Raw genomic sequence first — 27,381 nt, 5'->3', positions numbered from 1 at the left:
CAAAATTCTAATGACTTCCACTTTTTGAAAAGCTCCTCTAAACTGAATATATTCAAGACTATGATTGCCTACAATACTAAAATTATTTCACTCTCAAGTAGGATTAAGAATAAACAAAACTTTTAAATATTTCAAAAATTGCAGTTAGAGAAAGATTAGTTAAAACTAATTAGAAATGTCCAATTTTCTTTTTTAAAGTGATTAAGTTTTTTTATAAGACAATTTCAAAACTTCTACATTTATCTCTCTACCTATTTATCTCTTGATTTTAAAACCCTTACAATCATCACATTATCCATTCCACAGAACAAATGCCATCCCGAATGAGGTGGAGAGAGCTTGCTTGTTTGTATAGGCTGCCTCTCTGTGTTATCTGTCCACGTTCCATTTGAATCCAATTTCCTTGTATTACCTCTGCCCAGGTCAGGGATGAATGCCTGTCAAATTCCCAGTGGAATAAAAAGAAAAACCCTTTCTTCCTGAGGCAGCAAGTTTCAATTCACAGAGCACATGGCTAATCTACATATGTGAAGGTCACGGCACTTCAGTCAAAGAGGTTAAGAATGGAACAGCTCACGTAAGGGGTAGTCTTAAACATCTTGGCAAGATGCCCAACAACTGAGATTGTTGAAAAGCAAATAGATAGCTTCTGGCAGCAGCAAGGGGAAAAATATTTTGATCATGTGATGCTGTACACACTACCTAGTTTACTTCGTGTGTGAAACTTTCAGAGTCCCTAAAAAATACCACATAAGCAAACTGCATCCAGATTTCAGCTTTACCAGTTTAGCTGGAGCTAGGATATCATCTTCTTCATAAAATAGATTTATATAGAATTTCTAGACGTAGAAGAATAAAACTTTAACATGCTGACAGCCAGTTGCTGCAAAAATCTTAACAGCTGATTTTAACTTCCTTGCATTTGTTTTCAATGAAGCATGAAACTACTCAAACCCGGAAAGAGTATATAAACTTAAAAAAAATTCCTTTAAGCTGTCCAAATACAACTGTTTTAAGTAAAATTCAGGTTCTGCATTTCTTACTCTTCTTCCTCACCTACAATAATATAGCAAAATGGAAAATTACAAGAACTTAAAGCACACTAAAAGCCAAAACAGTTGCTTTTTGCATCCTATCTTTACTAATTAATTACAGAACGAAAGCAAAAATGACGTTTCAAAGTGCTCACACTTTTGATAAAAGTCACGCCGGAGGAGGAAGGACAATCTTGCTGCACACAGGACATGCCGAGCTAAAGGGGGAAAGCCAGCACGCCACCAACACGTGTCTGACTGTTGTTAGCACTGCATCTTCCTGAATGTTTTCTCTATCGACCAAAGGAAAATAAAGGGGGCTGGCGCCAAGAGGGTGGAAGGGAAAATTTTCAAACCCAACAAATTCACATAAATGTGTGGAAAATATTTAAAAGTTTTCACAAATATATAAACCACTTTTTTTAATACATGCAGAAAATAAATGAGAAACAAAAGATCCATTTCACCAATTTGTTGTTTGTCTACCTGCCACTAATTTCTCTCAACTCAGAATTTGGATTGCTTGTATATAAGTCCAAAGTTAGTTATTTAATTCATACTTCTAGTGAAATAAAATAGTAAAATAAAAATATCCCACAAACCATCTTCTTTAATTACTTTAGTCACTGATATTCACTTATTCAATAATCTAAGGGCCTCCTCTCTGCTAAATTAACACAATTTTTAATAATTTACAAATATTCTCTGGATATCTTATTTGGTACAATGCCCCTACACCAGGGTCAGTAAATGTTTGTTGATGGCGGTGAAATTAAATTTTTAAATTATCAATCTTCTGAATTTATTTTTCCTTATCAGTTAAGACAAAAATGACTGTTAAAACAAAATAGCAGACATTTTAGAAATATGATCAACTGGTCAATAACTCACTTTTCCTAAATACTTGGCAAGGTAGAGACATATCAGGTAATAAAAAATGGAAACTGCCTAGATTAAAATAAGCTTCAAATATTAACCTATTTGTTCTGAGTTGAAAGACTGACAAAGTATTAAATTAATTTGGCAAATTAACTAATACAGAACCACATCTAACTCATTTTAACTCCTTATTCAAAGAGGAAATACAATTCTCCGTCGGGCTATTAAAACGTTCCTTTCCTTGCCAGGCAGTATATTAGTACTTATTATGAAGTCTATTCCTCACAACAATTCCTTTAGAAAACAGAAAAGGACAACCTCAGAGAGGTGAAGGATTTGTGGAGGGTCACACAGCTGGTGAATGTCAGTCTTCCAGCATTCTCGCCCTCATCCTTGCCTCCATCTCCACTCCTCCACAGCCCAAAACAGGTATGCAGAGGCGCTGCACAAGCCTCTGCCTGATGCCCGTTCTCTTGCTACAAAGGCATCAATCTAGATTTCCAAAGCCTTGGAAACACAGAAAACAATGACTGAAATTCAATGAACTGAACATTAAAATCTTAGGGCTAATAATACTATTCCGCTCTTTCTTCAGCAGACAAATTGCCCTGTGAGCGATCTCCCAAATCACTCAAAAAAAAAAAAAAGTATAAATTAAGATCACTTTTTCATCAACGTTATAGCACCTAAGAACAATCTCCAAGTACACGGATATTTCACATAAAATAGTGAACCACTGATGGACAGATTTCCTTGAAATTCCTAGAAATGTATATAACATATTCATCAGGAAATTTTCAGTTTGAACACATTATCAACCACTCTTCAGATATTTCCTAGATGATGCACTTTAAGGGAAAAAGTCTTTCTGCATAAGAACTGCAAAAGAATAATGTAACCATTCATTTTAATTTCCACTCTGTAAAACACCAGGAGTCTATGATAATTCACCAGGGAAAATTATGGATCATATGTTATATTTACTCTCTGTATCTTAAGCGCCAAGTGGTGCTCAGTAAGTATTTGTTCATAATAGAATTAAATTGTCCCTGATACTTTTATAAATCTCACTGTGGGGGGAACAAACTGTTTTTGAAATATTTAAGGCAGGTCTTTGGCATTCTCAGCTCTTTGTATGAAAGCAGCCCTAAACCTCCTCAAAACATAAATAAATTATAATCTCACGAAGGACCATATATGAAGCATATATTCGGTGACAATGAAGCAAACACAGAAGCAAGATACTCAGCTAATGAGAAACCAAAACCCATCACCCAGAATCTCAAAGGGAGCCTATTTTCAAAATTCTGTTCCTTTGCAAAATAACAGCTCCCCTAAGAAGTCAATCATCAGTGCAAATCATGAAACAGAAAGGTCTAAGAGGTTTAAGAAAGGAATGGACTCTTGGACAGAAATCAGAATTTATTAATATTAAGAATGGAATATTGAATTGGGTAGCAGCTTGGATCCAATTACATTATTAGTTCACCATTTATAGGTAAACCAAAACCAATTCAAGTGATGGTTAGCAAGGGTCCCAATCAGTACAAAGCTACATTTCGTGAAATTATAGCAGAACACATAAAATCTGTATTTGCACAGGTATCAATTGCTATTCACTGAACATGTCTGGGAGCTACTGTAGTTTAATAAGCTGTTTAGCGGTGTATACCTAATTAGGCAATATATACTTTTTTTTTCTTTTTCAAAGAAAACAGAACTGATGGTGGCTAAGGTTTGTTCTGGATACACAGTGACTGTGGCAGAGCCAGGCAGAGGACAAGAACTAAGGACCCCTTCACCATAAGAAGGAATGTGAGGAAAGAATAAGTGACACATGCAGATACACCCATAACCCACATCTATTCCCTGCTCAGCAGGCAACAGCGGATAGGAGGAAACTGAGGCCTTGCCCAATTTCAGAAATGGGCACGGAAGGCTACAAATGAATCAAGGTCTGACCCTCTCCAAGCCCATGCATAGTATTTTCATCACATTCGTATGACTCATAATAAGTTGTTATTCCCTCAGAAGCCCTCGTAATCACAGAAATACGCAATATATAACAAACATACCAGTTCCTTTAGAAATATGCCTGCTTCTTCAGAAAGATACCTGCTCAGCAATAGCAGTGTTTTACATTTCTATTTCTAAGGTCATTTATAATTCATTGAGTAGAGTGAATTTATCATTAAAAATACAAACTAGAAGTTGGAAATTTAAACGGTATTTACATGGGTTTATAGCTTGATATATGTGAACACACAGTCATTGACTCTTAAAATCTGGTTCTTAAAATTTCACGAATTAGATGTCAAACTTTAGATGAATTTCAGAATTACCAATCATTTAAAAATAAGGCTATAAAGTTGGGTGAGTGGTTTAACTTCTAAGATACTCTTCACAGAAAGTAACAGAAGACGCTAGGAATACTGGAACAGCCTCCACTAATCATCAATGCCTTGCTTTCTGAAAGGTTTATTTCAGGACCCAGAAGCAGTTGCTGAATTTACTCCTCAGCCAGCATACATTATCTAAACAGTTACCAAAAATACTCCAGCAATCTAAGTATCTTCCTAAATCTGAGCAGACTGTTTAACTTTTTTTCTGAGAGTCTATGTAATGTAGACAACTGGCAAAAGAGAAAAGGACCCTTCTATATACATTTCAAAGGGATTATCTTTTCCCTCTTTCTGTCCTTAATTCCCTGGAGTGGATCTATACTTTGCTCTGGCACCAAGCCAGAAACTAATTCGTAGAAATAGAAAAGGGTCACTAGTTTGCATCAACTACATCGCGACAATCTACAACTACTTGTTTTGCCAAAATCCACTTCCCCACCCCCAAAAAAGCAGGTCAAATAGAGCTATGACACCCATACGATTGCTATTTGCACTTTGTTTAAATGAGCTAGTTCTAAGCAAATGATGGCAAAAATATTATGGCCCAGGTAGAATGGAGGAAGTTTTGGTACTGTCCCCTGCACAATCTGCATACAAAGCTGGGACAGTGCTCAGACACTAGCCACTGTCAGTACTGAACACAGGGCTGATTATGAAAATGGGTGCTCAATAAATATTTTCCTAATATTTATCTAACATACCTCCCAATATACTCAAACGTTGTTTACATTCAAGAAATAATTGTTGCTTCCCAATAGCTCTTAAATAGCAGCTCGTTTTCTCAAAGTCCTCTGTGGAATGTGGTGTTAAGGTTAAAATACATAACTGATGGTATAAAGATGGGACTACAGATCAGCATCGATAGCAGCTAAAATACAATTCCAATATTTCACACACAAAAAAGCTTGCTCATAAAAAAGACTAACTAGGATCTAAGAAATATTCCTTTGCAGTTGCCTCTAAAATTCAAATAAAAGACCAGGCATCTTAATTTAGTAATTTTTCTACATACAAAGAATTCCTACAGTTTTGCAGAGGGCTGCAAGTTAAAAACATGAGGGAAGAAAAAATTAAGGGGCAGAGAATTTATATAAATAAGGAAATCTACATGAGTTGTTTACTGGGCAGTGCCCAAAACTTTAAACATATGCACTAACAACAGAGAGATAAAACTTATATAGGGAAGTGGCTATGAGTGAGAGAGCAGCTTAGTGTTAGGGCTACCTAGGCGTGTTGGTTTCGGAATGGAGGAGGAGTGTGCGGAGAAGTTATCCAGTCATACCCAGCTGGATAATCTGTGAAGTGAAATCGGCTGAGAAAGAATCTTAGAGATTCATCAGTAGAAGCTTTGGGGTGAACTGTCATTGGATAAGAGAAAAAAAAAATGACTACCCTTGAATGTTTAGAAACCAAAACCACCCTTACTTCAACCCCAATCCGAGGAGCAGGAGATGGAATGGAACTGAGGAGCCATCTAAATCTGTTGAAGTCACCTTGGAAGACCAATCTGTAAAACATCACAACCTTCAGAGTCTGTGAAAGAATAAGGTTCCATCAGATACCCCAGGAGTTCTTCAGCTAGGGAAGATTCTCACTGAAAAAGTAGTGGAAGTTGAAAGCTATTAGAATATTAGTTCCCAAAGTTGCTATAACCCATGATATTCCCAACAAAAACGCAAAGGTTAAGTCTCTGGGACACCATGAAAGAGAAATTCTTGGTCAGTTAAAGGGATTTATAGGATTTAGGAAGGAACTATCAGAGGTAAGGAATATATTAGAAAAGCTCAAGAACTCTGAAAGGAGGCTGTTACAAGACAAAGACGGTCTTTCAACCCAGCTGGAAGTAGAGACAGAGTTAAGCGGGAGTTAAAAAGTTGCTGGTGGCTTCTCTTGGGGATGATCTTCAGTACCATTCTGAATGTCTAGCCTGAGAGAAAAAATCAGCTTATTTTAGAAAATGAAGCCTAGGGTGAAACACAGCTCAGCTTTCCGAACACTTAGAACATACATCAATACAATGTGATGTACGACGAAGTAAATTCCGTGCAAGCAGGGTTCTAGCAGATGAATTAACCAACTCCAGTGAAGTTTTACAGCGTCAGAACTGTGATGCACAGATTGCTATACGAGATCTCCTGAGTGAACGAGAACATTTTCATCAGGAAATGAAAGCTACCAAGAAATTATTGGAGGAGCTCTTGGTCTCCTTGCAGTGGGGAAGAGAGCAGACTTACTACCCTAGTGCACAGCTCACAGACAGCAGAGCTTGCATTAACAAATCACAAACCGGCAAAAGCAGTGAATTCCCATCTTCTGGGAAATGGTGGCACTAACAGTCAAAAAAGGTTTCCATCCACAGTTGAATTCTGCAATACCCCAGCTGAAATAATGGCTGAAACGGTAAAATATTTTTTCTTTCATGATCATTGGAACTATTAAGACTGTCCTCGTAGTGAAGGCTGACACAGTATAATGGAAAGTGCTTGGCCCTGAAAGTTAGGAAATGCAGGTTCTAAACCTGACTTTCACAGTAATGAACTTGTGATTTTGGAGAAAATTATTTCTTCCTCGTTAATTTTTTTCTAACCACTCTATTCTGAAGGAGAAAAAAAATGTAATTGTTTTGAATAAGGTTCTGTCATTCAACAAACAGTGTGAGAGTATACTTTAAAAAAATTATATAAAGAAGCAAAAGTGAGAAAAACAAGGGGAAAATGTTAATATTTCATTTCTACATCTACTACACCTTGAAGCAGAATGACTCCAAAAAGCTGCTTTTAAATTTTTAATGGCATAACTGACAATGAAACAACTACCCTACACAATATACACTTCCAAATAGGTAAAATCTGGGAAAATTACCCCATGGTTAGCACTAGAAGGAAGTAATGGACTTAAAAAAAATAGCCTTTTTGGTGGGACACTAGGCAAAAATGTGCTAAAAAACCATGAAGTAGCAAGATTAATGGTTCTAAAAATAAGATTGTTTTGCTTACGATATACATTAATAGCTAACAGTTTTAAAGTTTGACATGAAGAAAGGGGAGAATTATTTTTTAACATCACGTAATAAAAATAAAACTAAATGTGGTCTTATACACTAAGATTTTCTTCCAGATTTCAACAAATACAACTTCTCTTTCAGAGTCACCTAATATGGAATGACTTTTTGTCTGGTTCTGAAGATTCACCTTCCATCAAGGCCCCAAATAGACACTGAGAAGTGTGTTCTACAGAAAATTGTCAGCGAAGCAGGATCTAGTTCAATTCAAGAGTTGTCTTGCTGTGACATATCTATGCCAGATTCTGCTGCTATCTACCTAATTTTAATAATGGAACTAAAAGTGTCTATTGGTAAACTTAAGATTTTAAGGCATTAGCCTCTTTCTTAACAATAAATATCATTCAAGAAATGAATTAATTCCATCATTAGTTGATTTGTCTAAACCCAATAGCCTTTCTCACATTCTCGGCACTGAAATGAGTTTAAAAACTGCCTACCGGACCCTATTCAAATAAGTAAATCTAAGGAAATAATTCTCTTAGAAATTCTTAGAAGTAATCCAAATTAAACCTTGAAAGGAGAGCCTGTTTGGTAAAAACTTAGAGAAACATATATTTAATTTTGGTAAAATTCACTCACTCCTCAATCAAAATGAACTGCTAAATGAAAACTATAGTATATGTACATCAACAATTTCATTCATTTAGAGGTTAGCAAGACAAAATAAGTGACATTAAGTGATATTAAATGATATGAGGGTAACATACCTAAGTGATAACTTAAATAATTTTCTTTTCATCAGATTTCTAAAAGGAAAAGTTACTAAAATATACAAGGGTCTTTTGTTTGTTTTGGCATGTACAGGCTCTATGAATCAAACCTGGGTCTCGTCTCATGCATGTCAGATGAGAATTCTACCACTGAGCAACCCTTGCACCGCCCTATAACAGGGTTTTAAATTACAATTAATTCATTCAATCACCCAATTTTTAAAACCAAAAAGGGCCACTTCATCTTATATAAATACTCTCCAAATTGGAAAAATAAGTATTGTATAACAGTTGTATATCTATGATACATAAATATACTCCTAGTAGATAAGCAATTTTGCCTGGAATTTTCCTCTATAACCCAGGGAACTCAGCCCTGGAGCTCCTCACCCTCAGGCGTGCATGCTCAGCAAGTGTGCAGCACTGCTTTGCACAGCTGCAGACGAGCTGCAATCCGCCAGAGGCTACTACCCAAGTCCAGCAAGGGCTAGGACATGAATGTGGCTCCCTAGTTATAAATAGCACCATAAAATGTCCTAGCAATTTTATAACAACCATTTTAAAAATATAAATATTGCAAAAACAAGTGAATGGAATTTGAGTTTTATTAATATTCATCTTTAGCTGCCATAAATCTGTTGATGACATTCTATCACAACCTCAAATTTACAAGTCAACACACACCCCAAGATGAAAATGACATGAGTGAAAAGTAAGTCTCTCTCTCACATATTTGGACCAAAGAATACAGATCCATTAATGGAGTGCCAAAATCTAGGCAGAGTAGTGCTAAAAAGCCTTGAGATTTAGGACACCAGGCAAAAACCTGATTTATTCCTATATCAACCCAACCAAAATTTACACCTCGAATCAGTCTTCAAAGTAAGTAGCAAAATTTTATAGACCACAAAAAACTTTAAATCAAACTACCCTCTCTTCCTAGGAGAGGACAGGGTGAAATAAATGAAATCATCTCTTCAGTTAGCCTGTCATAAGTTGGTATGAAATCATCTTTTCAGTTAGCCTGTAATAAGTTGGTATTTATCCTAGGGGAATAAGTAAGTTCCTATTAAATCAGAAGTCATCATACTCAAATTATAAATAAAGCCCATTAACAAAAAAGAGAACTGAAAATTCAACCCCATTCTATTACACCTGTTCTCTTTACCATGTGTCTAGTAAAACTTGTCAAATGAGTTTATAGTAAAAGATTCTTCCTATACATTGTCTTACTTAAATTTTTTAAATCGGTTTTCAAAACAGAATTAATGCTGTTTTATACCAGAATAAAGATGTTATTTTTCTCAATTCTATTTAAGGAACACGATATTTAGAGAGTAGATCTATGAATAAAAGTGCCCAGGTGTAATGTGGACTGCTCACACATTCCTAACACCTTCTCATACTTCTTCTGATACTATATGACATTGGGAGAAATGGAACAAATTTAAAAGGCTTTGACAAAAGTTCATCCCTAGATAAAGATAACACAGATTTAAAAAAAAAAAAAAAAAAAAAGGAAAAAAAAGAGAGGCCTAAGGTAAGAATATGTTGTTTCCTGGAATATACTTATCAATTTAGTATTAGACATAAATTTTAGTGATACCTGTGTCTTAAAGAGTAGTTAACATTCAAAAAAATTGTTCTAAGTAGTGTAGATGCACAAATATCAAGATCCCCAATAAAAACAATTTATACTACGCATAACTGCACCCTAGATAAGCTAAAAAAAAAAAAAAGACTGCAGACATTTTTGTTATATTTTCTCAGTTTGTGTTTTAAACGAAAGACCTTTTCTTTGAACCAATTACTAAGTCCACCTCCTCTGACTGTACAGTAACCATCCACACTACTGGTTTGTACATTGGCAAATACACAAATGTAGGCCACAAAAAATTTTTTTAGAAGAGTTAAAATATTAGCTAGCCAACGATTTCACTGTGAGGGGAAGTAGGGAGTGGTTTTATAAAAGAATACAGCTCATACTCATTTTAAGGTTTCAGGAACCAATCTACTGTATCCTGCTTTGTAAGCCACTTTTTTCTCAATAGTAAATAAGGTTCTTTTCTAATTAACTGGTATTGTATTCTATAAAACTAAATTTAAAATAGCATTAGTGGAATTCAGAGCAAATGCAGACCTCATCAAATCTTATGTATGTGTACAGACTTCAGGATTCCTTTTGAGATTGCCCTATCTGAATATTTTCACAAAAATCAGTTACAAACTGTTTATTATACTTTTGAAAAAGAGCCTCTCTCTACAATATATGCATATGTTCTTCCGATTTACAAAAACATTTGTCACCCAATATAAACCATTTCCTAAAATCAAAAATGAAACTAAAGTATTTATTAAAATACAGATGAAAATTTCATCATTCAACAACGTGATTTAAAGTAGTTTATGACCTATGGTTAGACAGCAATTTAATATTTTGGACAAATGACTGTGTCTTAGTATACAAATACACAAATACTATCTTCAAAAAAAAAAAAAAACATATTATACGGTACCTAAAAGAAATCTGTGAATATAGGTCATATAACCATCTTTTTTCCTCAAAAATAAAAAAGATATTCCCAAGAGTCACACTGTGGACATAATGGATTCTACTGTCATTCCAAGAAAACAAATTATTTAAAATGATCTCTACCATTAATAAATAATACTCCAAAATGATACGGACCTACATCTGTCCCTAACTTCATTCATTTCCAGTTTTCGAAGATGTGGATCTTTTTATCTGTCCCCTTTAAAAGCAAGCTAACAAAGCACATCATTTTAAAATAAATTTTGTGGGTTTATTTACATGAGGTTTCTCTACAACGTTTTCACTTGTGCAAAAATAAAAACTGAAATCACAAGTTTTCTATTAAGAATAGGAAAACATTATTATTAAAAGTAAAACTAAAGATTTGAAAGCAGTGGACACCAATATTGAGCCCAGGATTAACATTATTACTTATTAAATTCAGTCCTTCGTTCACTCTGACATGTTATCTTCTCTATGATATCTTCATTATCCTCTAATATATTAATATTATTAAAATACACCTCTCTAAAGTAAATGATCTGGGTAAACACATATATAACCACTGGTATTTCCTCTTAACCAATTACAATGTTAAAAACTTTCACAGGATTAAAATATCCAAAAAAAAATTTTTGAAAGAAACACACCCAGCACAACTTGCTTGTAATACACTTTTTCCTAATTCATTGTGTAAGCTATTCAAATATGGTCACATTACCTAATCTAAACAAATAAGGGGGAAAAAGGATTCTTGCAGGCATTTCTATATTCTCTTAATCAGAAGCAAATATAAAATAATGTTAATACTTCACAAGAATATCCATTTTCCTTTTTAACGTTGTTCTGCAAAACTGTTTATTATATAGATTACTAATTCCAGGTTTTTAAAATAAAATGTCAATTCTAATTAAAATTCCTCATCCAAAGACATGTTAAATGGTCAGAATCTTAAATGGCCACAAACTACTAAATATATAGTTTTAATGCAGTTATAAGATTAATTAAATATCACCAAAAGATACCACATATCAGGATCTTGAAAATATTAATTTTGTATTAAACAATGTGCTCTAATGTAATTCAGTTGTCTGTTCCAATATCTATCTTGTAAAGGGCAAATTTATGTAAAAGCTTTGCCAATCCAAAAATTGATAAAATTTTTGGTTTGATTACTTTTCAACTAACATAGTCTCACCCTAAAATTAAATGTCTGAAATTGCAAGATTATTGAAAAACCGACTTTTGTAAATATCCAAAAGCAGACACTAGCATAGTGTTTTTACATAATCTTATTAACAGATATGATTCAAAATAAGTTAAACTTTAAATAATACTCAACCTTACATCTGCTCATAATAGAGCTCAGTTATTATTTGTGGCAAGAATTTTTGTGACTGTACTGCTCAACACTTCTATTTACATCAGCAGTGCTAAATGCCCAATGGTGAGAGGGGAGCCAATCAGATGGCAGATTAGATGTCAACTCAGAGGCAGCTGTCTGGAGACTATTACAGCCAGTTTACCTCCACAATTCAAATTCCAAACCTTTCAAAGGAGATCAAGTCAGACTTTAGGCTCAGCCCACTAGCAAGAAACAGCAAGTGTGCAGGACACTTCTTAATAACGCCGTGGGACTTCAGGGGCAGCAAAATAAAGGAAATCAAAGTAAATATGATCCCAAAAGATCCATTTTCACTGGTCTGGCACCTTACTGGATTTATCTAATAAAACACATGCATAATCCACGATCAAAAGTAAATTTAACTTACTCGGAATATGTTCCTTTAACACGGCCTACCTATTGAAGATGACTCCTTTCAAGCAGCCCAGAAGTCAAATAATGGATTTCATTGGCTATTCTTATGAAGGAATCAATATATTTTAGGACATTTTACCTCCACACAGTTGCAAATTTTCATTTTACGTTTGCTCCGAAACATTCAAACTCAAAAGACGGCACCAAACAACCCTGAATGCTCTAGCTATACGCGGCTCTACATAACTACGAAAAAAACACTTCAGTTGTCACCTAGCTAACCTATTTTTTTCTGCCATTTCCAGCTCTTTACCTTGCAAAAGGTAATGAATGCACTGTGGTTAAAGCGCTGCAGGAAAAAGTTCTTCATTCTTTTCCCAGTTAAAGGACATCGTCGGCCCTAACGGAAGGTCTGGTCAATCGTCCCTTCCCGACCGCACTGACTGGGAGACTATTTTGTTACAAAAGCAACCCAAATCGTCCCCACCACCCCAAACTGCTTTCTCCCGTGGGACGCCTTCCAGTGAGGACCCAGGAGGGTTGGAAGGCCGGGGGTGGGGGTGCTCCCAGAGAGTGAAATGACACCACCGGCGCTCTTCCTGACTGAAGCCCCCTCCCCAGGCTCCCTGATCGCCCGGTCTGATATTGTGTGCTCCCCGAACCCTCCGCGGAGGCGGCTACGAGGTAAAATGGCTTTGGGAATCTCGCCCCCGCCTCCCTCCAAAAAGCAGATGGAGAAAAGTAAATTCGAAAGAAAGAAACTCGGCTCGCGGGCCGGAGGCCGCCCGGGCGGAAGCAGGCCCGGCGGCGCGGTTACCTGGGCTCGGCCCATGCTCTGTCCTGGGTGGCCGGGGCTCATCGCCGGGTGGCTTCTTTGTTGCGCGGCCGCCCAGGCCGGGCTGGCCGCGGCGTACGGGGCGCCCATGTCCTTGCCCAGCCCCATGCCCGCGGCCGCCTGCTGGCCGCCCGCCGCCCCCGCCGCCGCCGCCTGGGACTGGGGCTGGGGCTGCGCCGGCGGCGGCGGCGCGCCGGGGCCGCTGTAGTCTGGGTAGCCGCCGCCGTAGCTCCTCATCATAGGGCTGGGCGAAGTGAGCAGCTGGTTCAGGGTCGGGGTGGCCCCCGACGGGTGCTGGCTCTGGCCGGCGAAGCGCTGGAAGCCCCCCGCCGCCGCGCCGCCGGCCGCCTTGCTGAGGCTCGCGGCCCCGCCGGCCCCGGGGCCCATCATCATGCCGCCGCCCTGCTGCCGGGGCGAGCTCAGCACCCCGAAGCCCGAGGACGGGCCCCCATAGCCGCCGCCACCGCCGCCTCCTGCTGCTACCGCCGCCGCGGCCGCCGCCGCCACAGCTCCCGCTCCTCCTCCTCCTCCTCCGCTGTTGCCTCCTCCTCCTCCTCCTCCTCCTCCTCCACCGCCGCCGCCGCCGCCGCCCGCGCCGGGCCGGCTGTAGCCCGGATAATGGTTGTACTGGCTGCCGGGGTAGCCTTCGTGGGAGTTGTGCAGGGGTTCCATGCCGCTGGGGGCTCCGGCAGCGGCGGAGGCGGAGTGCATCATCCCCATCCCGGGGCTTTGTTGTCCGCCATGTTGATCAAAGCCAGGCCCGGCCCGGACGCCGGGGCCGCCGCCGGCGGGGGCAGCGCTGCCGTAGTAATTATTAAACTCTGGGCCAGTCGCCTGGCCGCCGCCGCCGCCCCCCGGCACAGCGACGGGCGGGTGCGCGCCCAGAACGCCCAGGCCTGCGGGCTCCAGCCGCCCGCTCGCCGGCTCCCCCATTTTGGGCGGCGCGTCGTCTTCGTCGCCAGGCTTGCCCAGTGCAGGCTGGCCCGGGGGCTCGGCCTGAGGGCCGGCCGCGCCGTCCGGGCCGCCTCCGAGCGGCAGCGGCTCCATGTCGGGGCCCGGCTGCGCCGCGCCGCCGCCGAGGTTGCTGTTGTTGGCGATGGGATGCTGCTGCTGCTGCTGAAGCTGGCTTAGCTGCTGCTGTAGTGCGTGGTGGTGGTGGAGGTGGTGGGCATGGTGGTGGTGGTGGTGGTGGTGGGCATGGTGGTGGTGGAGGGGCGCTGCGGCGGGTGCCTCGCCGACGGCTTTCAGTTTGTGGTTGGGGAGCAGCCCTGTCTCCATGGCCGGGGCCGAGGAGGAGGACGAGGACGCCGACGACGCCGAGGAGCACGGCGCGGCGGCGCTTCCACCCTCCTTGAGGGCCGCCTCGGAGCCGCCGCTTTGCGCGCCGGGGCCGCCTCCGGCCGCCGCGCTCGCGCTGTGGGCCATGTTCAGCTCATGGCGGGGGCGCAGGGGGTGATGGTGCACATGATTCAGGCCGCCGTCGCCGCCGCCCCCCGGCACAGGCCCGGGAGCCGCCGCGCCGCGCGCCCCCGCCTCTGAGTCCCGGACCCCGAGCGCCGGCCGCGGCCCGGGGGGCGCCCGCCGCTCTCCGCCGCCCGCGCTCGGCCGAGCCGCCGCCGCCGCCGCCGCTGCACGCGCGGCCATGATCGGGCGGCCGGGCCGGGCGGGGCGGGGGCCGGGCAGGCCCTCAGTTGGCGGCCCCTCCTGTGCGCATCCGCACGCCCGGGTCTAATAAAGCGAGCCCCCTCCCCCTCCGAAGTCCCTGGTCTAGGCGAGAAGCGGAATAACGCCTTACGGTCTGGGCCTGTTCCCGCTGTGGGCTTTCATGGTGAAAGTTTTAAGTTCAGGTTTAAATGAAACTTTTCTCTTTTCCTCTCTAACCCGGATATAGGCGAATACACGACTGGCTGAGCCTCTCGGGCCCAGCATGGCATGCGAGGGAGCCGCGCGAGCTCGAGCAACTATTATCCGCTCCGCTCAGCTAGCCGTGCGCACTCGCAAAACGCGGACTGGACTCAGCCCGGGCCGCCGCCGCCCGCCTGGCGCCCTCGTCGGGCACCTCTCCGGGCCCCTGGGCCGGGGCCTGCGCAGGCTCCGCGCGCCTCCGAGCACAGCGACGTGGGGCTAGAGGAAGCTGCGCTTTCTCCCGGTGCCCTAGTCTCCTTGCCAACCGGGCGTTCGTGTGTTTGTTTTCACGTCTAAAAGGAACTATACAAAGGTGGAAAACGAGTCTGACTAGCAGACAAAAGAGAGAGGAGGGCTGAGAAACAAAATTGTCTGCTGACCTGAAAGGTTACGAGGAGCCGGTGGAAAAAGAAAATATTGGGGCACTGTGGGCAAAAGCACTGTCCCTCCCCGGAGTTATGTAATTTTTCAGAATGTTAGCCTCTCTGCGATGATTTTGGTCTATGTGCGTAATCCCCACTACTTCTTCAAGCTACAAAATAAGGGAAGGTTTTAAATGAATGTCAGCTGCATTCAAGGAGGGCTGTGCCCTGTACACAGCAGATACTCAATAAATGTTTAACATTGACTGAACCAGCCCCGAAGATAGTGTTGTTATATTTAACTATTAAAGGCACCTCAAATTTGTATGTAGGCTTATCAATAGAAACCCTTAAGCGTTCTCAAGGGAGCATTTATCTTACAATACACAATACACTATGCCCCCTCTTTAAAGGAGAAAATCCACAAATATGTAGAGTGGTGTGTTATGCTCCAAACAACTTTCAGCTGAAAATTTAACTATTAGTGTCATAATAGCAACAGCTAAGGTTTATGTCACATCTTCATTAATCTATATGGCATGTTTCATATTTCAGATGTTAATGTGTACAATTAACCTTCATATGAGTTTATTCTAAGAAATGTGAAGCAAAACTAAAATAGATGTTATAGTTAATAAATATAAATAATATAAAAAATGAAATCTAATGTTAAAGTGAAAATGTATCATGCTTTATCCTTTTAAAAATGTCTAGTCTCATCATTTTATAATGTTTTAAATGTTTTTCTGATTGTTAAATTACCACCTACTAATATTTTAAATCTCCTGAATGGTAGGTCTTCTTAACCTAAGCAATGGTCAGTTGTACTAATGCAGGCTCTGTGTTCATGGAGAAAAAGTATCTAAAACCAGAGCTTTAGAGGTCAAGTTGGCTGAAGTAATATATATGATTTTGGAAGAGTGTTTCTTTTCCAGAGTCATTTCACTCTTCAACTTTTCATAAAAAACTATTTTAGCTCATTTCAACTCCCACGGTTATTTTTGTTTGCTTGGCCATGTGTAAATATGTTACATGACTAATAGAAAATGAAAGACTGGAAAAAATTTGGTGACTAATTGTGGTAGGGGGAAGTCAGGTGCACACCCAAGGGTCATAATAGAGTGTCGAAACAACAAATTGCAATTCTATGCAAGCAGCTGGAAAACAGAGTTTATCATCATGTATAAGTGAGAATAACAGAACTATGAGATGAATTCATGCCAAATCATTTATCAGTTTTTGCCAAGAGAATGTTACATCTTTGTTAGTGTGTCTCTTTGACATTTTCTCCTTTTATAAATTCAAGTAACTATTAATTATACATATTTGTACCACGTCAGTTGAATTTTCAAAAATTTTCATATGCAAACATAAATGTTTTGTGAGTGTATGTATACATATGTTCTAAAATCATTTATGCTTTTAACATTTATAGTCAAACAATATGCATAATCATAAAAAAGCATTATTTCAAATTGATAAAAATATATCAAAATCAATTCATGCAAGTATAGCTATATTTTGTGGCTTATTTTCACAACTAATCCTGAGGGAAACTTAGTCACCAAGTTCAGTTTTGACCCTTCCCTTAAAAATATTTTTTCAAATAGAAAAAAATCATGAAATTAAGATAAAATTAAGTATAGAAGTCTAAATCCCTTTTAATTCCATTTGCTTCAGCAAGTCAACAAGAAGATTGGAGCCAAGGGCCTATGAAATAGAGGGCCTCAGCACAATGAAATCAGTCCGCTATAAAAGGCAACACATGCCAGTTTTTCCTCCCCAATGGCAGATGCCACGCCCTAACGCACACAGAAGCCACTGCGGTCTGTAAGAGAAGCACAGCACAAAGCCAGCAGGACTTGTATTTGTCTTTTAAACCACAGCAAATGTCAAAATACCTTTTCTTTAGCATCTTTGCAGAAGTAGTGAACTCATATTTTATTCAACTTATACTTCTTAAACACACCTTTCCAGAAAACAAAATAAAAGCTTCTTATAGTTTCCTTTTTTTTTTTAATTCCAAGTCTTAATAAACAAAACAGCAATTGTCAGGGGTCTGTTATAAAGGGATGAAATAGTTTTAGAGTTTACAAAAGCATAATTTTACCTACAGATTATCATTTCTATTGCATCACTTGCCTCAATTATCCTTTATGGCTGTCCACCATTATTATTTTTGATAAAATAAGGTACAAGAAATAACTGTGTTCATTTTTCCTAATGAATTCCTTATTTTTACACTTCTTACCTAAATTTCAAACCATGATGACAACTATAATAAATTGAGAAGGTGAAGGGCCAAAACTGCAGACCTCCCAACCACGTTTGCTCCCCATGCCTTCATGTTTAGCCTGAAGCTTACCCATTATTTTGTTAAGCATTCCTTTTTGGTTTATAAAGAGATTTTTTTTTAATTATATGGAAATATTAATATTCAACTGCTCCTTTTGAATAGTTTTAGGGCACTGAATTAAAAGCTTTTCAACTTGCCCACTTAAAGAGAATTGAGCCAGATGGCCCGCTAAGGATTCCACAGTTCTGTCCTCTTACTTCATCATAGCCCATCCTACTCTGTTTGCTTTCAGATTAACCCCCTTTAACTGTTCCACTTATTTATTCAATGACTGAAATGATCACGATTCACTTCCCATCATATTTCTCAGTATTCTTTGCGTAATTTGGAAGCAATTTAGAATAAAGCCCTGTCAAGGTTTTACAAATAAGAACTATTAAAGAATAAAGCTTTGGATACTTGCTTTCCTTTTAGATTTATGAGAAATGCGATGAATGGAGCTAATGGGATTTCCCTACTGATCTTGGTCAGGGACTTCAAAAAGCACTAAACAATTGTCCTTTTCACTTCTCTGATTTAGACATTAGCAATGAATAACTGAGTAAATGCAAGATGTGGGATATAGCATTTGATTTGAAACTACTATGCAAATTAACAGTGGCCCCTAAATTCAGGATGCAGAAAAATTAGGTAGGATTTGGGGAAAAAAAAAAAAAGTAGGCAAAAAAATATATTTTAATAAATTTGAGAACTGAACTATGGCGAAAAATAGCACTGTTATGTTTACTAAGGATATTATAAAGGGGATAATAAGCCTGAATGGGGATAAACTATGCTTGTTTATTCAAATTTATCTAGAATCTACTTGGTGCCGTGCCTGAGAATAAAAAGATAAATATTACCTTGTTCCTGTCCTCAAGTGTTTCAGAGTCTACTAGAGGAAATAAGCAATTAACAAATACACTAAAATTGGACACTATGGAGGATTTGACTAGTGAAAAAGCAAGTTCAGCCTTCCCCCATACAACAGCATTCTTGCTATTAGCAGGATACCTGACCCTAATCCTGTTTGGGCAAGTCTCTCCCACAACACCAGGAACCCACTACTGAATGCTGTTGAGGCTAGTTGGCACAAGCAATTAGGCCAAAGACAGAATTGTTCTAGTTTTGGATGTAGATTTCCAGAACCTTAAGTCTAACATTCAGCTGCTATCATTTTCCTCAAAAGTCATGAGACACAGAGTAACATCACTGAAATAAAGATCTAAATACCTTATTACATTTTAAAACATTGTAACTTTTATCTTACAATGGACTGTCCACATTTTGAATGACGTAATAAATGTTCCTTTATTACAGCCTACTTTAGAAATTATGACTTTAGACAAATGTGTTCTATCACATCTTTCATTTTATTTCTAGTATTGTCCTCATCCATTTACCACTATCAAAAATTATTTATTGAGGAACTACTAAGGCATTTCAAAACCCTCATTCTGTGATTATATCAGGTCTTATAGTCACCTGTGTAACTCCCATCAGTGATAACCTGCTGCTTGGATAACAGCATTTTATAGGTAACTCCACTCTAGCTTCTAAACAAGTAATACTTGGGTAGTAAACATATTTGAGATCATATATAATAATCAGGACACAAAGAGAAATCAATTTGGTTGGGTAACCACTTCAATTTTCTGAGGTGCTTTCGGGAACTTCTCTGAGGGCCTTCTGTGTTTCTCTCACATATGAAGTTCATTGCTTCGTAGTACATGTAGACTTTAAAAATAAGACTACTTTTCAAACACAGTATATCCCAAATAATCCTAACTCGTGCATTAAGGTAAATGCATTCCTGATTTTTATTTTAACCTACTTATACTCAATTGCTTTGTCCCTAATTCATTATGAGACTCAGAAGGTACTTTTAAGCAGGGGTCGGGGGTACTCATTGTCATCTGATTGTTCTGAGAAGAGCCAAAGGACTTAGTCATATTACGCTTTTCTTTCATATAATGATATAATTTCATTGAGGAATTTGCTTATTACTTATTGAAGCTCCCAGTATATTAAATGGGCAAGTTGTTAAATTTTTTTCTTTCTAACTTAAAGAAATGTAGCACATTGCAGCATGTTATTAGAAGACTCAAAATTCAGGGACCTCACAAAAAATTTCAGGGGGATACACCTGGCATTTTCTCTGACAGTTCACATGTCTCCTCTGACAAACTGGCCTTCTATACTTTCTGGTGCTGGGTGACCTGCTTTCTCAAAGACAATGCATGGTAGAAGGTTTCCCTCCCATAGCATAACCCACAAGAAGGAGCTAAGAAGGTGGCCTCTTGACTCAACCCCATTCATTCATTCAGTAAATAATTGCTGGGCTCTGCATCACACTGCATCTACCTGCTAGATGTGAATCAAACAATCACACTAATAAATGTATAATGGTAAAGATAACATGCAATGAAGGAGAAATAATGAGGGAAACATGAAGGAAATAATGGAGGGGCCTGTTGTAGACTGGGCATTAGGGAAGGCTACCCCAAGGAAATGATGTTTGGGCTGAAAGCTAAAACATGAGGAGAAATCAACCCAGTGAAGAGGGAACAGGCCAGTGGGGCTAGAGAGCAGAGTGCTGGCAGGCTGGAGCCATTGCTAAGGTAGGGGCACTATGCTGGGTCCACAGGCTGGATTAGGTCAACCCGTTATCCATGAGCTCTAGGAAATACCTGGAGCATTTTAGCAAGGGGCTGACAAGATCAGATATGGGGTATGGGCAGAACCCCCGGTTGCTGGGAAGAGAACACTTTGGAGGTGGAGCCAAAGCAGATGGAAGTTAGAGTGGGGCACAAGACCCAGGGGTCCAATCCCATTCTCCTAGGCCAGGGAGGCCCAGCCAACCTCAGTTATTGAGACTCCCAGTAAATCATGATAATTAAGAAATGGGAAAAGAAGATTATAAAACTTACAGTTTAATGTTTACATTTTTAAAAAATAATGTATTTGACCTCAAAAATGCAATGCAATGTGATTGTGCTTTTAACAGTATAACTCTAAGATTACAAATTTAAATATATATACATGATGAGTATCTTTTAATTTAGTCTTTGTATCTCTAGGACTAAATGAATAACCTTACCTGGCAACAATACCACAGCCTAATATGAGACTATTTGTAAATAACTCTGAATTATCTGTCACAACAGGGCACAATACAAGTGCAAGATGGTGCGTTTGGATAGGGGAAGGAGGCATTACATAAATGGAGGTAAGTGAACTGACCCCCAAAGAGTCCTTGTGTTCACTGCACAAGGGTGCACAGCCCGAGAGATGAGTAGAGGCTGCCACCCAGCCTGAGTCTTGCCTGCCACTCACTGAGTCCTACTAAAGGACTGAGTCCACTGACAGGATAGGTGTCTTTTGCAACTTACATAAAGCACCATGTGTGCCTGTAAGGGCTTAGATGGGAGAGGCAGAAGACAGCATTGAAGAACTTGATGATAGATTAGTTATGGGGTGAAGGAGCAGAAGAGTCAAGATCTCAACTCTTCTTTTTTATTTTTGCCACATCTCTCTGGCCCAAACCAATTTATGATGCAGCTGGAAACTCCAACTTTTATCCCGATTCTCTATTCCAACTTATCCAGCTATTCTACCGAGCTGTATTTACCCACCCAACACTGCTGACATAAGCCAACTGAGCTGGTTTGAAATTGTAATGTACCCAGAAAAACCATGTTTTCTTTCCTAATCCAATCTTGTAAGGGTAGATTATATACAATAGGTCTAAACAGGGTGGAAATATTTGATTTGATTGTTTCCATGGTGATGTGACACACCCAGTTGCGGGTGTGACCTTTTAATTAGATGGAGTTGTGACTCTGCTCATTCAGGATGGGTCTTGATTAGTTACTGGAGTCCTTTAAAAGGGGAAACATTTTGGAGAAAGCTCGGATGTATGGATAACAGCTTGAGAGTCAACAGAGATGCAGATATTTGAAGATGCTTGGAGTGCAGACAGGGAGAACAGATGCCTAGACACAGATGTTTGGAGATGCGGAGCCCAGCAGACATCGCCATGTGCCTTCCCATGAGATGCTAAGCAAGTCAGAACCCAGAGTTGTGTCCCAGAGTTGCTAAGTGAAGGCCCATTGACATTTAGATAGGAAACCACTGTCATCAGAACCTGGAAGCAATAGAAACTGGAACAACAACCAGCAGATGCTAACCACATGCCTTCCCAATGTGATAGATATTGGCCTTTCTTGAGTCAAGGTATCTTTCCCTGAGTGTCTTAGTTTGGACATTTTTATGACCTTAGAACTGTAAACTTGTAACAATAAATTCCATTTTTAAAAGCCATTCCATTTCTGGTATATTGCATTCCAGCAACATTAACAAACCAGTACACCAACTCTGCTCAAAATAGAATCTTAGACCTAAAGAAACCTTAGAAGATTAAGAAGCTGAAGGTGATTCCTTAAATCCATACACTGCAAACATTTTGGGGCCTGAAAGCCTTCTCTATCTAGGAATTTGTAATGTTGAGGTGGAGAGGGAATGTCATGGAAACTCCTTCAAGACAATTAAACCAAATGAGTCAAGACATCCGACCCACAAGTTACAGCTTGCCCACTACCCAGGATTGAAGTTACAGCTTGCCACTACAGCACCAGGTGACGTCATTCTTGTCCTTTATATGAAGGGTGCCTCTGATCAGTGTACTGCTTGTCCCCTGGGAATATACTTTGGGGCTGCCCTGCTTCTTCCTGATTTGTCAGAGACCAGAGCCTTTGAAGTGGTGCATGGGAAAAAAGCAGTGGCCTCAGTTAGGGAATGCTAAAGCCTGAGCATATCCTCGTTTTGCACCATGACTTGGCTTGCTGCTGCCTTTCTGCAGATGCAAAACCTTGGCTAGGAGCAAATCTCATATCTCTCGAGGAGAATTATGGAGTCAGTATTCCACATGTACACCTTTTGGGGCACCTAATACCTCATCTCTTCTCTTTAACCTCCCTCGCTCCCTTAGACAGAAGTAGTTATATTTAATCAGTGAACCAGCCACTTGTTTGCTGCTGCTTTCAGCTTTATAATTATTATTACTTAACATTTAGTGTGTTTGTCCTATGCAGAAATGCAGGTCAATTAAGCCAACAGCTGTTCTCCCCACCTTTCTCCCTGTCTTTAGTAATAGAAACCCTGATTTTTAGCTGGATACATGACCACTGTGATGGTTAGGTTCAGGTGTCATCTTGGCCAGGTGAGGGTGCCCAGTTGTCTGACTGACCATTACTGCAAGTCTATTTCATGGCTGGTTGATAAACCAGAGGGCGGGTTTATTAAATCATCAGACACTCTATTGCATCTGTGGCTGATTAAGTCTATGATCAACTAAGGGTGTATCTTCCACAAACAAGATAATCTAATCAAGTAGCTTTGATCCAAGCAGTTGAATACTTTTAAGGGAGAAAGAATTTTCACTGCTTCTTCAACAAGTGAGACCTTCTTGTGGAGTTTGTCCAGATCCATCATTGGAATTGCCAGCCTCACAGCCTGCCCTATGGATTTGAGACTCTTGCGTCCCCACAGCAGCATGAGACACTTTTATAAATCTCATATTTACGGATATCTCCACTTGGTCCTGTTTTTCTAGAAAGCTCTGACTAATACAACCACCTTTGAAAAAATGTCTAGTTTTCTCAGATTCCCTTGGAGTTAGGTGTATCCATGTGTTTAAGTGGAACTGCTGAACCAGCTAGGTTACTATCTATCATTAGGCTTTGTTTGTAAGTGGGCAAAATAAATACTATCTTGTTTAAGGTACTGTTTTGTTTTGTTTGCTTTATTTTGCTTGGGGATGCTTTTTATCCTTTTTCTTTTTATTCTTCCTTCCTTTCTCTTTATTTCTTACTTATGAAACCAAATCTAAAACTGATGTAGTGCATTAAAATTTCTCATATAATCCTCACAATGTCCCTTTGAGAGTTTATAAACTTCTCAAGCCTTATCTCCTGTATAAAACATAGATAATAATAGTACCTACTTCATCAGACTTCTGACAATGAAACAGAATGATTGCTATAAAGCTCTGAACACAGTGCCTGGCATCCAGGAAGCATTCACCAACTACCCTGTATTTTATGAAGGACCTTACATCTCTCTAGCTGGATTATCAATCCCTAAAGGACAAAATCCCTGTCTTCAATTTCTCTTGTGTCTTCTAAAATACCCAGAACAACTCTGGACCCACAGTTGACCCTAAGCACTTAACTGCCAACAGAACTTTGCGGTTGGAAATGAATGTGCAAACAAAATTGCTAGATGCATTTTTTAATTGATCACTTCTTTAGATACAGAGAACAAATGCAGCTTAAGGAACAGTAACTTTTCATGTGACTGCTCATTTAAAATAAATGAGTAACTTGTTATTTTAATTTACATAAAAGGCAGAGGAATTTTTTCTTAAATTTTGGTAATGTTAAGTGCTAAGCTTTGTTAAGAAATGAACTTTTCCTGATTTCCCATCTTCCTCTCTAGGAAAACTCTTCATTATCCTTGTTAGTTAAAGGAACATTTTGTGGCATAAGATTCGTAACTATAGAGAACACTGCAGAGTTGCTTTGAGCATGTTTAATGTTTGTGCACATCATAGTAAGGCTTGGTCTGTGAGAGTCTAGTGTGGCACTTGTTTATAAACAGAATGATTATTAGTGCTGATTCTATGAGATTGGTTTCCCATTGACCCAGCAACAGTGAAAAATCTTCACCCTTTTCCAAAGCATAATAAAACTCCCATGGTTTTTGAAACCAGACCAGTAATACATGCTGAAGCTCATGGATTATTTTAATTGAACTTATTATTTTTTAATCTCATTAAATTTTCACCATATGCTGTTTACTTTTTTGTTTCCTGTATAGGCTGAAAAAATGAAAATAGGCCAGGCCAGTATGTTTCATTGGGGCCACATCATTACGAAAATGACAGGCACACACTCCGGGGAGTTCAGAAGCAAAATGATTAAGGGGGCTTTTAAATATGACTTTTGAGCAAAGATTCTTACAGCTCTATGTATTGTTTAACTAAGCAGCCCAGGAGGCAAGCAAGAAAACTGCTTCCCACCATGTGAACACTGTATAATCGCAGGAGGCATTGTGATATAGTAGAAAGAAGATGGGTTCTCATTCCAGTTCCATATTTACAGGATATGCAAGTTTGGGCAATTTACTTAATCTTGTTGCATATTAGGATGTATGTGAAGCAATACCTACTTTGCATGATTTTCTTTTTGTAAGAATTTAATGTGAGAGTCTATTATGTAAGGCACTTAACATATTACCTGGCATCAAATAGTTGAGCTGGTATTATGAGTGTGTATGTCTGTGTGTTTATATTTTTAAATAGAATAGATATCTGTAGTGTGATTTCAGGAAAGGCAGGTATATTCTGCTCAACCCCCAAAATTTCTTATGTAATTTTAATTTCTCCAATTCAAATTTATAGGTTTATTCCTTTTCTAAAGGTTCTGAGCCCTGTCAAAATACAAATTTGCTTCTACAGAGTAATGACTTAAACTTTTATCATCCATTTACACTATATTATGAATATATTTTGCATCCATTCCTGAAGTTTGGATGCAGAGGAAGAAGAGGTGAGAAAAAAGGGCATGGGTCCCAGAAAAAAGATGAGTTGAATGAGGGATGACTGGTAGTGAAGGGGTATGTCTCAGAGAAGAGGACAAACTCCACTTACTGCTCAGTGTTCCCTCTGAAATAGCTCTTTGCATTAATTGGCTGAAATCATGAAAAGGAAAACATAGTTAATATTCAAAATGTTTTTATTTTCATCCAAACAGTGCAGTCTTCTGAATCTTCAACCCATTTCCTAAAGGCTATCATTCCAGGATTTGTTATTGCTAACTACGTTTCAGTTTAAGCCTGGGAGATGGAATCAGGGACAGACAGGGGAGAGAAAGAAGCTGTGGGACAGAGGTGCTTTTCCAGGATGAAGTTAATTCTGGAATTTTGTGGCTAGATAGGACGATGGATGATGTAAAGCAATTTTTCTTTGGAGGTGATAGTGAAACATTGTGAATGCCGGCACTACGGAGGCAGGGAGAAGTATAGCTATGAGGTTCCCTTTGGCTACAATGACAAAAAATAGTACAGGAAAATGAGAATTTTCCTCAACTAAGGAGAAAAGAAGAGGATAAGGAAGAAAGGAAAATTAGAAGGGAAGGAGGAGGAGATTAGGGAAGGATGGAGAAGAACTCAAAAAAACTGATAGAGATAGCCAGATACACTGTTACTAGAAGCATCACTCATCTGGAAAAAACAATATTGCAAACTGCAATTTCTTCCTTGATACATTTATCACTAACTAGGCCAGACCTTCTTACTAAAATGAGATAACTTACAGAAAACATAAAACTCTTAGGTTCAAAGTTACACTTTAGAAGATGAATGAGACTATCTCAGCCTTCCCAATTACTAACCTCTCTTGCTGACCTTTCTTTGGTGAATTCCTTGCCAACTGGTCTACCTGCCTCCATTTTTTTTTTTTTAATTTTATAATCCCTGCCATATTCTGATCTCTAGCTCATCTGGCTATTGAAAAATTTCCACCTGTGAACTCTAATAATCTCCTTTCTTCTAGGAAAACTCTCATTTCTTTTCTTGGCTTTCCTCTGCTTCAATCTTTTGGAAATATTTATTGATATTTGAAGCATAGCGTTCTGTAATTTTAATTCTACTCCTGTTTATCAAAGCTGGTTTTGAAGTCTATTTAGAAGAGCTAGGCCCCTTCTATATGCCAAACATGCCTATGTATGATAGGACTCAGGGGATGCATGTTCAGGGACGTGTAACAGTCTTTGACGTGAAAGAGACACACATTAGTGAGGACTTCAATTTCCTGATCTAAAAAAGGAGGTAATGGACTAGATGGTGGCTACTTTGATGGTTCTTTTTATTTTCCTCCTCTCTTGACTTTCCTGAGGCTATTCTAGTCCTAAACTACTTCTACTCTTTCTCTTTTTCCTTCACCAACTTCTTTTCCTTGTAGCCACCCAACCCTGCGGGGAGCCCTGCTTTTTTTCCTTCAGGGTCCACTACCCTGTGGGCATTCAGCTGACTTCTGACTTCTCCGGAGACTCTGGCCTGGTCACAATGGCATCCTCTCTGCCTTGACACACTTTTGCTGCCCCCTCCCTTTGCCCTCATCCCTGTCATTCCTCTCAATTTCCAGCCACTCTCTCCAAAGGCTGGCTCACAACTCACCCTTTCTAAGAAGCTATCCCTGATGATGTCCATTTCTACTTCCTTGCTCACACCAGGCACCCTTATACCTCTCTGACTTTAAATTTGCTACTTTCAATGGTCCTTTCCACTTAAAAAGCTACTATCTTTAAAAACTCAGCCCAAATATCCCCACCTTTGGGAAGCCTTCCTGATCACTGTTCCCATTTACCCAGGTGTAACAGTTACCTCTCTGAGCTCTGAAACTAACTCGTGGGCCTCACTGTTTTAGCCCTTATTATATTCTGTGTGTAGATTGCTGTGAATGTTTATTTCTCTATGACTAGAGAGTGTGCTCCAAGAGGGAC

The 27,381-nt window shown here is 39.7% G+C and overlaps 1 protein-coding gene and 1 pseudogene across 1 annotated transcript in view; one reads left to right on the top strand and one right to left on the bottom strand.

The window, feature by feature from the left end:
* The window catches only part of ARID1B (AT-rich interaction domain 1B), a 574,571-nt gene extending 559,711 nt beyond the window's left edge, over positions 1–14,860 (bottom strand). The window contains 1 exon segment of the mRNA XM_077149343.1: positions 13,199–14,860. Within this exon segment, the coding sequence (XP_077005458.1) occupies positions 13,199–14,860 (1,662 nt within the window).
* On the top strand, positions 5,660–8,580 carry LOC143654331 (golgin-45-like; annotated as a pseudogene).
* Positions 14,861–27,381: the final 12,521 nt, after the last annotated feature.

The sequence above is a fragment of the Tamandua tetradactyla genome, chromosome 2 (genome assembly GCF_023851605.1).
Source record: "Tamandua tetradactyla isolate mTamTet1 chromosome 2, mTamTet1.pri, whole genome shotgun sequence".
NCBI classification, from domain to species: domain Eukaryota; kingdom Metazoa; phylum Chordata; class Mammalia; order Pilosa; family Myrmecophagidae; genus Tamandua; species Tamandua tetradactyla.
This window is presented reverse-complemented; position numbering and strand designations above follow the sequence as displayed.